Source organism: Trichosurus vulpecula, chromosome 4 (genome assembly GCF_011100635.1).
Source record: "Trichosurus vulpecula isolate mTriVul1 chromosome 4, mTriVul1.pri, whole genome shotgun sequence".
Lineage (NCBI taxonomy): Eukaryota > Metazoa > Chordata > Mammalia > Diprotodontia > Phalangeridae > Trichosurus > Trichosurus vulpecula.
The window spans coordinates 58887792-58902814 of NC_050576.1; the positions used below are offsets into that span (position 1 = coordinate 58887792).

General features: G+C 37.7%; 1 protein-coding gene across 1 annotated transcript in view; it reads right to left on the minus strand.

Moving 5' to 3' along the window:
- Positions 1-570: 570 nt before the first annotated feature.
- TMCO1 (transmembrane and coiled-coil domains 1) overlaps positions 571-15023 on the minus strand; it is a 35846-nt gene continuing 21393 nt past the window's right edge. The window contains exons 6-7 of the mRNA XM_036753528.1: positions 11299-11443; positions 571-1218 (exon numbers count right to left, since the gene is read on the minus strand). Of these exons, the coding sequence (XP_036609423.1) occupies positions 1120-1218; positions 11299-11443 (244 nt within the window). The 3' untranslated portion in view covers positions 571-1119. The remainder of the gene's footprint in view (positions 1219-11298; positions 11444-15023) is intronic.

The window sequence follows — 15023 nt, forward strand, 5'->3', positions numbered from 1 at the left end:
AGCACTTTAAAACTAGTCTTCTCTGTAGTGTGCATGTACAGAATGTAACTTTCTCCTTAAGAATTACAATGCAAATATGATTGGCAGGAAATACCATTTTCATATCAAGAGGGTTACATGTCAAGTCAAGCATCCTGCCCCTTATAACTAACTAGGACTCTATTTAGCTTCAAGAATGAAAGGGGGACTTCCAAAGAGGGATTTTCCTAATGAAAAAGACCAGAGCTGAGTAGAAACTAAGTAGAAACACAATCATAAGAATTGAAAGAAACAAAAAAGAAAGGTGTACATATAGTTCTACCAAATAGGGAAGGCCTCCTTCATGAAAATGCAGCCATTTGCAATTTGGCTTGAAGGTCTGAGTGGTATACTTTAAAGCCTGCCAGGTTACAAACCATTTGACCTGCTGCTCATCCTCACAAACTTCCACACCATGCCTGCTCTGTATGACGTTCAAATAGAGGGGACAGGTCATAAAGGTTAGGACAAAACCACTTGTTTTATTCCTTTCATACCAGGACTCCCACTATATGCAGTTTAAGCTTTCATTATCAAAGATGACATACATTCATAAACATGCCAAAACAAGGTGTATTTATTAGATTATAGTGGCACAAACTAGGTTCTCCTTAAGACTGGTAGTTACCTAACAATTTAGCTGTGGAAAAAAAAATTATCATAAACCAAATTCTTTCTTTGAGTGTGCTTAAGTCTAACTGATTGTTTTCAGTTCAGCTCCCCATGACTTCATGCCTAGCCCATTTCCATGGCATATGGCACATATCAGAATTATGAGCTGGCCACACCAAAAATATTCTTAGAATATGACAAGCATAACATGAAAGATTCCTTGTTTCTCAACCACACAAATAGCACTTAAACTTATCTAACCAACATACACATATTTTAAAATTTTCAACTCTGACAGACAAGTACAATTAACCTTGTCTGCTGAATGATGTCCTCATTCCAATCATGTACAGAGGCCTGAGACTAGCTCAGAAAGCTGGGATGTGGCCTTTGTGGCTAACAGTGCCCGCTGCTCAGGATGAAATAGGAGCAGTTTGATTTGAGTGTCTGAATAAGTAGGAAAGGAATGGAAAAGCTCTGGGTTTGGTCTCAGGAGAATTTTCCAGCCGGAGTTGGGGGACCCAGAAAGCCCCCTGCTTGCTTGGTGGCAGCCCGCGAAGGAGCAAGGCCAAGCATCTTCTGAATGTTCTGTGGAGGTAAACAAAAAAACAAGAAATCAGGTTCGAGAATGACACTTGTAGAAGGCTAAATATTTATGTTATATACTTGCTTTCCAGATGTAGTCAAAAAGATTCTTTATATCTAACACAGAATGTGCCCAAATGTAAACAGAAGTACCCTTAGCACCCCCACTATGAAGTTTCTGCAGTGGGACTAAAGGAAACCCTGTCCCCCTAGAAATATGGTGCTTTGTAGGGTAGAAGAACGGTTGTTTCCCGTACCAACTGGTTCCATGCTGTTCAGATTTCAAATACACATCCCCTGAAGCTTTCATAGATCATGTATTTACAATTGGAAACCATGGACCTCTAGAGCTAAAACCTCTCACTTTACACCAGGGGAAACAAAGGCTCAGGAAAGCTAAGTGACTTGCCAAAGGTCACACCGGTGCTAAATTGTAGAGCTGGGATTAGAAGCAGGGCCTCTGACTCCTAATTTGCCTTTTTCCCCCACTGCATTAATCTGTTACATCTGGTCTTACTCTATGCTTTCAGGGGGTACAGACAAGCATCTGAATATGAAATATTTTCTGAGGTGCTTATTTAAGTACCACGTACGTCAGAGCAATAATACTTTTAATGTTTTTTATTTGGGTGTTCATAACTTGTAGTGCGTGGTACAATACGAATTCCTTTCATGTATGGTTTGGCCACTGATGTCCCCGGCAACTCTCCAAAACTGGGACTGTGAAGCTCTTAAGAAGAAATTTTAAAGGGAGGCACAAGGGTAAAAGAAATAATCACTGCGGGAAACCAAGCTACCTGCCTCTGGTAAAGGTGTACCATAATCTAAACAACAAAAAGCCTAGGATGTATGCCTTTTTCCTAACTTCTCCTAGTTAACTGTCAACTTTTCCTAGTCCCTACTTTGAACCTAGCACATATAAGAAAATTATAGAGCACACTATTCTCACAGAGCTTAGTTTACTTAAGAAATGTTCACTTAAGAAATAAAGCCAATTATAATAAGACATTAAGAAAACACAGTAATACACTCTAGAGTTATAACACACAAGATACTGTATAAGCACAGGACACAATGAAATGCAGCCTCTAATTTTGTTTAAAGAAAGGTACCAGAACAAAACAATTCCTCTCTAAACACAACTCTGCTACCCTCTAAATTGTGGGGTCAATGGACTTAAAGAAGAGGATGTGGAGGGAAAGGGATAAAGGAAAAAATATTTTCAAGACTCAGGATTACAACAGTAGGTGACTGACCAGTTACTGAAGAAAGTGGCAGATGACTGGGAGAGCACAGCCTTGTCTTTTCTTGCTGTCAGACTTCCCCAGAAGTGAGTACTACCCTAAATGCTGGTAAGACTCAAACAACTGGAATGTCCCCAGCAATTGTATTTCAAGCTGCAGTTCACTTACATATTGCAATCTTATTCTTTAGAACAAAGCTGTCTTGAATTTCTCATAAGATAGCCTGATAAAAATCCAGGCCTCTGCTGATGCCATGATGCTCATGCCTTTGCTGAGAACAAACTCCTTCACACTTGCCAGTCACTGGTGAATTTTTTTTCTCATGCAAAGACCCAGAGGACACCATACCCCATTTTGCAGTAGTAGACATATCCCTTATTAAAAAGTACCTTGCAGGGGGCACAGTACAAGCAGCACCCCCAAATGAGCTTGCCCAAATTCTATTCAATAAAGCCAGTGGCCTGACACTAAAGTTAGGGAAGAAAAGAGCTCAGAACCTGTATGTATGGAAAATATTAGGGATTTTCCTATTTCATCTTTTAAATCACCCATTTCCTGATTTTCTCAATCCTATCTGACTGCTGTGCCACTTCTTCAAAATGCTTTCTGAGATGAATTTTTCAATTTTCTGAACTGGTAGATTTAGGTTAATCCAAAAAGACAATGGAAGGAAAAAAAGTATTACTGATATCAAATGTAGAAAAATAAGCTTTCTTTCTCACATGAGGAAGATGATAAGATAGAGAACTTAAACCAATTAATCAAAAGACAGGTGAAAAATGATAAGGTAAAGATGTTAGGGCTCTAAAATGAAGTTAAGGCAAGGTTCAGATATATAACACATTATTTTGAATTATAAGAAGACCCATGTCTATTTCTGCATTTTCAGAGAGGCCATCTATAATTACTAGCAAATGAAGCTTTTCTGACCAGGAAAAAACAAAGGGAAAAAACTTCCCGTTGATCATCCCTTCCACTAAGTAGGAAATCCAGACGCACACCTCTACAGGATTTACGTTCCTTCCTCTCTTGTGAAGGGTGAGAACAAGCTACCAAGAAAAGGAAGCTATTAGTTGCAAACAGGATATTTTGGGAAGACACTGTAACCCAGGTCATGGGCAATAAACACATTTCACTATTTCATTTTCAGTGATTTAGATAACGTTCCTCTCTTATAACTTTCAGTTCTATTTGTTAATGCAAAGCTCTCTGGCACTGTGGTCTTCTCCAGCACTGAGCAGTCAGCTTTTGCTTCCAATTAATTATGCTTCCTTGGCGGTTTCATATAACAGTATTAAAGCCTTTATTTTCCATCTCATACTTTTCACCTACAGTTCTCCATGTGTCATATTATTAACCATATCTTCCACAAGCTGCCTGTGGAATCAAATAACCTGGAATCTCAACTCAGTTGGACCCTCCTTGTTAAATCCCTTGGGGACAAAATGTTCAGTCATTCGTGATCATTTCGATATACTTCATAAGGTAGATTTCAACACTTCTTGGTTCTCTGGAAAGGAGAAAGGAGTTCAGTATGGAGAACAGGTACCACCACTAGGGCTACACTCACGGTAGCCACCATCTCCAGTTACATCCTTACTAAACACTAAAAGCCTCTAAGCACTACCGAGGATTATCCATAGAAGAACTAAGGTATCTCTCTCCTTTGCTTTTATGCGATATTTGAGGCTATCTTCAATACCATGACAGCCCACACATTGAAGAAAACCCAGAAAACGGGAACTCAAACCTTTCAACTCATTATCATTATGACTTCAAGAATGACTATTAGAATTCAATTATCTGTCTCCTGAATAGGCACTAACCTGTCAAACCTAAATGCTTTTCCTTCTTCCTCTGCTGAATTTTTACAAATCTTTTAAAATCCAACTCAAATTCCACTTTCTCCAGGAAGCCTTCCTTGATCTCTCCAGGCAATGCAGCAGACAGACTGAACTTAAAGTTCTGGTACACTCAGGTTCAAATCTCTCTACCGATAACGGGAAAAGGAAGGCAAGAAAGAGAGAATCTGATCTGCCTCTCAAACTCCACACAGCCCTTTTATGGCACTCTAACGTAGTTATTCATGTTGGTGTCTTATCCCTTACTGGAATATAAGCTCCTTGAGGGCAAGGACTACACATCTCATTTAAACTGTGAATATTCTTGGTGGCTAGCACAGTATTTCATACACAGAAATCATTTAGTATTTATCATACTCGGCAAATCTGTATCTATGTTCTGAACTTTTTGTATTCAAATGCAAATTTGAATAGTTTAATTTTTTTAACTACCTATCTATATCTATCTATCTGTCTACTTAGGTGGACAGACACAGAGATACACACATATTGTTGTAGCTGACTCATAGTGGAATTGATGATTTAGGATTCCAATCTTCAACTAAAGGATACATGACTTCCAGGGGCAGGCATATAGCACCTCTACCATTACCTTGTTGACTGAAAAATGTGCTAAAATTCTCAAAAGTAGAGATGTCTTTGCATATACTAGTGGCTTATGAACATGTTCTATTAAAAATCAGCCTAGGGGGCAGCTAGGTGGCACAGTGAGCAGAGCACCGGCACTGGAGTCAGAAGAACCTGAGTTCAAATTCAGCCTCAGACACCTGACACACTTACTTACTAGCTGTGTGACCTTGGGCAAGTCACTTAACCCCCAATTGCCCTGCCTCCGCCCCCTTCAAAAAACAACAACAACAAAAAAAGTCAGCCTAATCTCAAAGAATGTAAATTTGCTTATATTCCTAGGAAATAGCTGTTGAAAGATACTTCACCAATATAATTACAATGATACTACCTCCATTAATTGACAGATTTAATGCTATATCACTGAAAACCGAAAGGGTACTTGTATAGACCTAGAACATAACAAATTTTAAATTAAATTCATTTGAGGTAATAAAAAGTTTTTTTCATTATTTTCCAGGAAAATAATGAAAAAAACTAGGAATTATAGGAAAGTAGCACTCCTAGACTTCAAATTATACTATAAATGTACATTTCTACACTATAATAAGGTTTTTTATATCATCTCATTTGATCAACAAAACTATGGGGAACTAGTTAGATCACTATTTGCCACAATAAGCTCAAAATGAGTATATGATCTGAATGCTAAAGATCTTGCCATTTTAAAAAAAACCCTAGATATAGCAGATATTTTTCATTGTCATGGCTAGAAGACAATTCTCAAATAAATGAGAGATATAGAGATGATCACAAAAGATAAACTAGAATTTTAATTACATGCAATTGAAAAGCTTTTACAAAACTAAATCAACATAATTAGGATGTAGAGAGCAGTCAATTACCAAAAAAAAAAAAAAAAAAGCAAAAAAAAAAGCTCTGAATCAAATGTCTCTGATAATGGGCTGACAGCCAAGACATAGACAGATAGATCGACTGACAGACAGACAGATATTGAACTACCACCAATACATACATACATATGTGTACGTATATGAAAATCATTCCCAATGGACGAGTAATCACCGGATATGAGCAATTTTAAGAGAACTGCATATGAAAGACCGCTCTAAATAACTAGTAAGGAGATGCAAACTGAAGTAATTCTGATGTTTCATGATATAGCCAGCAAACTGGCAAGGATGACAAAAGACGATACTATTTAATGTTGGAGGGACTATGGAAAGAGACAGATACTCTTGGTGAACTAACATTTTCTAACATTGGACCAACCAATCTAGAAAGCAATTTGGAACTATTCTGAGAAACTGACTAAAATATCCATACCCTTTGACCCAGAGATCCCACTACTAAATAGATACCCTAAAGAGGAAAAAGATAGAAAGAAAGGCCCTGTATACACCAAAATATTCCTAGCGATCTATTTTGTGGTAGCAAATTACTGGAAACAAAATAGATAACCACTGACTGGGGAATGGCTAAGAAATTATGCCATGTGAATTTAATGGATTACCACCATGCTCTAAGAAATAATGACTTGGAAGAACAAGAGAGGAATCGACATAGAAGATATGATAAAAAATGATGTCAAGAAAATAACAAACACAACAAGCACACTAAGAGCAGCAGCAAACAGAATTCAAAATGAATGCCGTATAACTGGCAGGCAAGTGGTACGGTAAAGAGAGCTCTGGGCCTAAAGCAGGAAAATCTGAGCCAACAATCCAGCTAGGTGTGCAGCCCTGGGAAGCCACTGAACCTCCGTGGGGCTTGTTTCCTCAACTGTAAAGTGAGGAAAATAACAGCACTGACCTCACAGGGCTGTTGCCAGTCACGGCAGTGGTTTGTTTTGCTGACTGGATATTACAAGTCTATTACAATAATTCCCACTAATGGATGCCATTAATCCCATTTAAGCTAAAGTAAAATCACACAGTAAAAAAACAAAAAGAAGAAAGCCTCTTAATTCAAAAGTCTTGAGAAGATAAATCCCTTTTATTCTGGAGTTTTTATAACTGCCCTGAGACTGACTTAACACCTCTGGTGGAAACTGGCACAGCTGCCACATCCTTGAGAGGTCTCTTAAAATTCACAAAAGGAAAACAGTCATTATCTGAAGGTCAAGACATGTTAATCACTAAACTTTAAGGAAGTAAACAAAAGCCAAGGAGAAAAATAAAGAAAAGGTAATTAGGTCTATTTTTATATGAGATGTTACCATCTCCCACAATATAAGAATAACCTTCCTGTTCTGTATTCAGCCAAAACAAAACGAGCTAGCTTTTTAAGTAGCACATACTACTCTTCTTAGTGTCTATATTAATTGTCAAAAAAGAAGGAAAAAAATAAAATGAGAATGAACCATCAGCAATTCTAGGTTAAAATCACTATTTCTTACAGGTTTTAGTCACTTAAGAGATTCTACCTTAATAAAAGGAACTAGTGGCTTTGGGGAAAAAGAAAGGTTTCTTTAGTGTGAAACCCTAGTCTGCATTTGTTTTTGAACTTTAGTTCACCTTAGTTCTCCTGTAAATGAATTCTGATTAAAAAAAAAAAAAGTTTTGAATGTCCTAAGTCTCCAAACCTGCTGTTTTAAAAAAGTAATTGTACTACGGGTAGTATAATTCTGTGTTTTCAGAAGGGGCCCTTTCATATGAGTCTATCAAAAAATTACTACCACCAGAACGTTGTTTCTGAACTTCAGGAAAAAAAAGTCCCACTGATACCACTGAACACTGTCCACTTGCCTCCCATAAAAGCTACCAGTAATGAAGAGACCAGTCTAGTTTATATTATAATTTCATCAAGCAAATAGCATTTATTAAGTGATTACTATGTCTCTCATATTCAACCCAACCCTAGAGGAGTTATTTGGCAAGCCCTGTGTTCCAGAGAGCCTCAAGACCTACAGAATAGTGCCATCAATGCCTTAGTTCTCAGTACTAAAGCACTTTGTAAACTTTAAAAAGTTATAGAAATGTGAGCTTTATTTTACCTGGCTGAGCATGATAGACAGCAGTTTTTATCTACTTTTAGTTTTTGTACAGATCATACATCAGGAAGATGAAGAACATCATCTTAGCTACATTTCATTAGTTTGTTAAAAAGTATTGTAAGTCACATACCCCAAGACCCACCTCCCATTGTGTTAACCAGTCTAAGCTGATTGCCATTCCCCTTGGGAACACTACTCTTCGAAGGGCATAAAACTGAGCCCACCACCCTGAGGGGTCTTGGGTCTAAGAGATGGCCAAATGACCATCCTTTTATAAATAACATGCTGGCTTTATTACCAAATGATTAAACTACAAAGTATTAGGTTACTGTTTCAGTATTTGCTTTAAGATCTGCACCTAGAATCATCACAGATCTAGAGCTGGAAGAGACCTCGAAGGACATTAAGATCAAGTCTATCACTTAATAAAAGCTAATAATAATAGCATTCTGTTGCACTTAAACATTTACAGCGAGCTTTACATGTCAACTTATCTGATCTTTACAACAACCCTGGAAGGCAGCTGCCATTACCCTCATTCTATAGATGATGAAGCTGAAACAGACAAAGGTTAATTAAGTAAGTTAGTTGCTCAGGATCATGCAGGTAATAAGGGTCTGAGGCTCTTTCCAGTGTACCTCACTGCCTTAGCACTAAATTTCTGAACCTAAGCGTAAGACTTTGCATCTATTCCTAATCAAATTTCATCTTATTAGATTCAATCCTTTTAGCCTGTCAAGACCAATTTGGACCTAATTCTGTCATTCATGTTCTTGGTTATCCCCTCCAAGGTTTTTGTCACAGTCAATGTCTTCATCCAAGTTATTGATAAAAATATTGAACTAAATAGAATCCAGGACAGAAAGCTCGAGTAACCCTTAGAAACCTGTTAACAGTGGCATCTAATACCTATGTTCTGGACCTGGTTCAACTGGTTCAAAATCCACTTAACAGAATTATGGTATGCAGGACTTCAAATATCTTGATGAAAGATACACTATATTTCCTGGACCTCCTAATTTGGCAACTGTTCACTAAAGGAAGTGAAGCTGGTTCATGGGATCCCAAAATTTCAGAGTTGGAAGATCCTCAACAGCATCTAGTTCAACCTGTACTATAAAGGAATTTCCACTATAACCTAGCTGGACAAGTGATCATATAAGCTCCATCTAAAGACATCCAAGAAAGAGAAACCAACCACCGACCGATGCAATCCATTCCACTTTTGAACAGCTCTAATTTTAAAGAAGTTTTTCTTGAAATAGAATCTAAATTTGCTTTTTTGAAACTTGCCATTGCTCCCGGTCCTACCATTTAAACAGAATTAAGACTAATCTTTCTTCCACAATATCCTTCCAATTACCTGAAGATAGCTACTATGTTGCCACTCCCCCCAATTATTTTCTTATGCAGGCTAAAAATTCCATCTTCTTCCAAATGATCCTTAATCACACTGAGTCACCATCACCTATCACCATCCTGGCTGCCCTCCTCTGGATGCTCTTGTCTTTCTAAAACTGTGGTGCCCAGATAGGGAGAGGGACTGTGAATTCATTGGTATAAAAAGGAAACTTTCTCTACCTAATGCAGGCTGGCAACTTTTCTGCAACTTACAGTCTTAGAGAGCTGCCCAGGTCACTGAGAGGCTGTGACTTTCCAGGTACCTTATAGCCAGCATGTGTCAGAAGCAGGACACAACAGGTTTTGGTGGCTTGATAGGCCAATTCTATCTACTGTGCCAAGCTGCTTCTACAGACTGTATTTCCAGAACGGAATACCATTCTACAAACGTTGCTGGATCAGGGCAGATTACAACGGGACAGTATTGGCCTTTTTTGGCTGCCAGTTCATACTACTAACTCATACTGAGTTTTTTGTCCACTGTAATTCCCAACTCTTTTACAGATGTCTAACCAAGGCTGCCCCATCCCATAGTTGTATGGTCTAATGTTAGTGAAACCATGCTGGCTCCTAGTGTTTGCTACTTTTTTTCTTTTGTAAGGGTTCACAAACTATTCAAATAGCACTGTAGCTGAGATAGACTCAGAGATCCACAACATGCTTATCAGTCAATAGTTTGTGGAATCCACTGTACTCCTCTGTAAAAATTGGGAAAGCATTTGTTCATCTCCACTCAAAGATAAACTGCCCAAGCTCCTTTAACACCCTAGGGTATAATTTTAGTGTAAAGACAACTGGACCTAGCATCAGGAGAGGACTGAGCTCAAACTCCACCTCTGACACCAATGAGCTGTGCAACTGTGGGTAAATCATTTAAATTTCAAAAGCCTCATCAACTTCATCTGTAAAGTGGGGTATACTGCAAGGATGTGCCTCATAGGATTGTTGGAAAGATGGAATGTGTGTGTGTGTGAAGTGCTCTGTAAACCTCAAAGTGCTACATGGAGGAGGAAACAACAATTACAGATTAAGTACTTATTACATGGAAGGCACCATCTAAGGAACTGGGGATAATGATTTATTTATTTATTTGGAAGAAACAGGATCATAAAATCATAGCTCACTGTATAGACAAGGAAACTGGGGACAAAGGAAATTAAGTGACCAGCTCAAGTTCATGGAGGTGGTAAAAATCAGAGAGAGAATATGAAGCCAAGTCCTCTGACACTCCAGAGCTAGAGCTATTTCCAGCATACCATGCCACTTTTGGCTTTAAGAGGCACATAATCTGGTTGGGGAAATGAGGGAGGCATGTGTACAATTGTAGTATGTTAGAACAGGGCTGTCCAATCTTAGGTTTTTTATTGAAACAATAGACAATACATTTTGATCTGCCATTTTAGTGAGAGCTCTGACTGAGGTAGCTCTGCTTTGTTTACTAAAGCATTGATGTAAATTTTTATGCTTGTTAGGCAGGCCACATAAACTGCGCTGTAGGCCCTTTGTTAGAACAAGATAAATGTGTAAGTCAAACCAAGAGGTATAACAGATTTAGAGGAGAAGAAAGAAGTAGATCAAGAAAAAGTCCTCATGGCAGAACTACCACTTGAGCTAGTTCTTAAATGGAAGGAAGGATTTAAATATACAATCAAAATACAGTTTTACAATATTACTCTACAATTCCACATATAGTTGTAAATCTAGAAAATGGGCTCTGTAGCAATGAGGTATACACTGTTGAACACAAAGAAAATCAAAATGCAATTGGAGGTACAAATTCTTATTATGATTCAGAATTCATTAAGGACTTTAGAGGTCTTCATATTCTACGTCATTATTTGACAGATGAGGAAAGTTAGGCCAAGAGAGCACAAATAACTTGCTCAAAGTCACTAGGATTAAATTCTGAGCTAGGATTTTATCTGAGTTCCTCTTACTCCAAATCCTCTTTTCCCACACCAAAATGCCTCCAATAATGTAAGCAAATACTCACCTGTCTAATAGACATGGTACAGAGGATATAAAGGAAGATGAAGGAACAGTCTGTATAATCTTCCCCCAACAGATTTCGATGAGATAGTCCTTGGATGTAGGAAAGAGGAGTGAAGGGAAGCTTGGCCACCACTCTGCCATCAAATCTAGGAAGGAAAAAACAAATTATTGTTATTTTTGGATGACTGATGAGATTCCCAGTTCAGATAAGCTCCTGGGACAGGAACAACACTTAGGTTCTTTGATCTCTGAGATACAAAGAAAAGGTGACCAGAGGTAAGGACCTAAATAAAGTACAAGGATAAAAGGAAGGGTTTGGATTATTCCCATCACCCAATCCCTAAACCATGATATGAAGTAGTTAGGAAAATCTAGTCCTTATCCAGCACAAAATACATTTCCCAAGTCCTACAGACCAATGTTACAAATGTACTTCCAAGATAAGAAGAATATCAGTCCTAAGGATAGATATTTCAGGTACTACGTGTTTTTTGAGACAAATAGTACATAAATGACAAGTGGTCAACAGGCAGGAGGAAGAAGAAAAAAACCAAAACTAACAGATGTTAATAGTAGCTGCAAAAAACACACACGTTGCATCTTAGAACTAGAAGGAACTTAATTAAAACTTCTTTATTTTGATAATGAAGATGAGTCATGGATCTAATCAAGCTGAAAATGTCCTTTGGAGAAACCAACTCAGAATTATAAAGCTAAGAAGGACCCTGGTTTAGGTTGTAGGCTTATTATCACGTTAGGTAAGCTATTCTAGTACTCTAAGCCCCATTTTGTTCCCATGTGAAACAGAAAAAATCATTCTTCTACTGTATTTCCCAGGAATGATGAGAGAATTAATACTCAGAAAATATTTTTTCCACCTCCTCTCCACTTTTTGCTTTGCTAAATGTGGCAGTAAACAAGGTGGTAGATTTAGAAATGGATAGACCCTTAGGAAAAAAAGTCAGCTAGTCCAATCCATCATCTACTAGATAGGGGTTAAACAGTTGAAGCAACTTGCTAGAGCTCACACAGGTAGTAAAATGTAAGTGAGACTGAGATTTGGACCTGGGGCCTCTAACTTCAACTGCTGCTAGTCATCAAATGGAAGAAGCATCCTTCCCTGATTACTCCATTTTACAGTAACATGATAAACGGAGTATCTAGAGCTCAAGAAAACTACCAATTTTAGGAATAAGAATTCATGAAAATCAAGGATGGCAAGGAGTAGGATGATTTTTCCTAGTCTGAACTAACAATAGAGGAAAACACAGAAATTAACAGTTGCATCACACATACAAAGAGTTTGTTTTTCCTCAGAATAGTTTGGAGTGTCTCTCAAAAATACTACATATTGAGGCAGTATCTATAGAGAGGAAAGAAAGAGAATAAGGAATAGCAATATAATCCTTTCTCTCAGAGATAAAAAACAAATGAAGAAAACCTTGCTGCTTTTTTTTACCATTGCAAATTAATATAATCACAAAAGTGTGTACTTTTGCTTACAAAATTATTATCTTTGAATAACCTTCAAAAAACTATTTCAATGAAAAGTGGCACACATTCAATTTGAGGTGTTTTTCCTATTGCATTTTCCAATCACTTGAGATTCTACATATATGTTCCTTTCTTACACAAAGAGAAGCAGTTCAGTCATGAAGTACCCTGTCTTATATACAGCAAGTGTTTTGGTAGATGATGTTAAATCGATTATTACCTTCTCTTTATAAGAACTTTACCATAAAAAGTATTACTTTCTCTAGGAGGGGATATTTACATAGTACTGCAAGAAAGAAACAAATCCCAACACTTACAGAGGACCTACTACACAGAAAAGTTTCCCACTGAATGTCCCTTTCCTAACTGGTTTGGCTCAACAACAGGATGGAGGGATGGAGAAGATACAGTGAAAGGATATCTGCTCTATCTTTTCCAGTCAACTAATTAGCCTGCATAGAGGGCACTATTATTAAATAGTTAAATTAAATTAAAAATTTCCAAATTTATCCACATAACCCAATCTAAGAACAGGAATAGTTATAGGATATGCTACACACTCTACTCAACATTCCTCACACAGAGAGGGGGAGGTTCAGTGTCCGTGAACCATCTGGTCTGTGACTTTCTCTCTATAGATCATAAAATAGAAAAAAAAAGTAGCAGTTTTGGTGTTAGCAGGATCATAGCTGCCCATTGGGAGTGCTTTGCAAAAAAAGTGGTTAGTTCATAAAGCTGCCTATAAATGTTAGTTATTATTGTTATTATTATCAAATAGCATAGCTGGGATTTGAACCCAGGATGTCTAATTTCAAATCCCTACATACTACACAAAATAAATTCTTGACACTTTGGGAGGGGAAGGGGGATGCTGCAGAGGAGATCCACGCTTTGGGCAAACCAGAAGGCATCTGAGGTGCTTTGTAACCCTCAAATTCTATGAAAACTTAAATTTCTATAGGAAGAGCACAAAAAAGTAGGTAGAGCAGCAGGTTCCATTAAAATTATGATAACTCACAAGAGTACAAAGCCCAAAATGTAACATATAACAGCTTTATTTCTTAGGGTGTGAAAACTACTGAAGAGGAAACAATGTATTCTTCCTGTAACTTCCTATTCTCAAAATTAATACAGTTTTTAGTCAATGTTACGGCAATGTCTACACAGGCCAAATAAATTTTCTATTTTACTTTACCTATGCGGGCTTTAGTCACCTCATCTATAAAGTGACACAGTTGGACTAAATGATCTCAACAATTCCTTCAAACCAGGAGATTCGATGTTTTATGATCATCAGATGCCTTCCAGATTTAACACCCTGTTGTTCTGATTCTAACAGATTCGTGACACGTCAGACACAGGACTGGCATTACACTTGGTTAAAACAGAAAGGTGCCTACAGTTTGAAGGGCTTTGCAAAGGTGTTCTTGGCTGAAACATTTTCTTTCCTTCTAAACAATCTTCCTTCAAATTCCCATGAAATTAATTTAAAAAAAATCATAAAGATATTAAATAAAATGTAATCATTTTCTGTGAAGATTCTTAGCTACTACACCCACACTCAAATTAGTTTATCGACTTAGCCCCCAAGACAGGGCACTGAGAGAATAAGACGCTTCACAAACACTATCTCTCTGATCATCACAACAACCCTGGAAGGCAGATGTTATTAATATTCCCATTTTACAACTGAGGAAACTAAGGCAAACAGAGGTTAAACGATTTGTCCAGGGTCATAGAGCTAGTGTGTGCAGCTCAATTTGAACCCAGGTATTCCCTACTCCAGGGTCAATGCTCTAACCACCTACCTGCCTCTCAGAAAATTAAGCTGCTTTACAAACGATAACTATTGGCTTATGTTTTGCAAAGCATTTTACATATATTATCGTACTGGAGCCTCACAACAACCTTGTGTGGTAGGTGTTATTTTTCCATTTTACAGATGAGGAAACTGAGGCAGACTCCCGGCATATTCAGCTTTTATACCAGTACTTGCAAGAAACAAAAGTCAGATACATAATAAAGCTTATCATGTGATTTTTTCCCACAATGAGATTTTCTCCTCTAAAACTCCCACAACCAGTAGAGCTGCCCCATACAATGTATCTTCTCTTCATGTGCTGCAGATCTGCTGTCTTAATATTGCTCCAACAACCAAACCAAACAATATTCACTGAATTCCTCTTATGTGGCTCAAAATCATTTTAGGTGCTCTGGACCACACAAAAGACG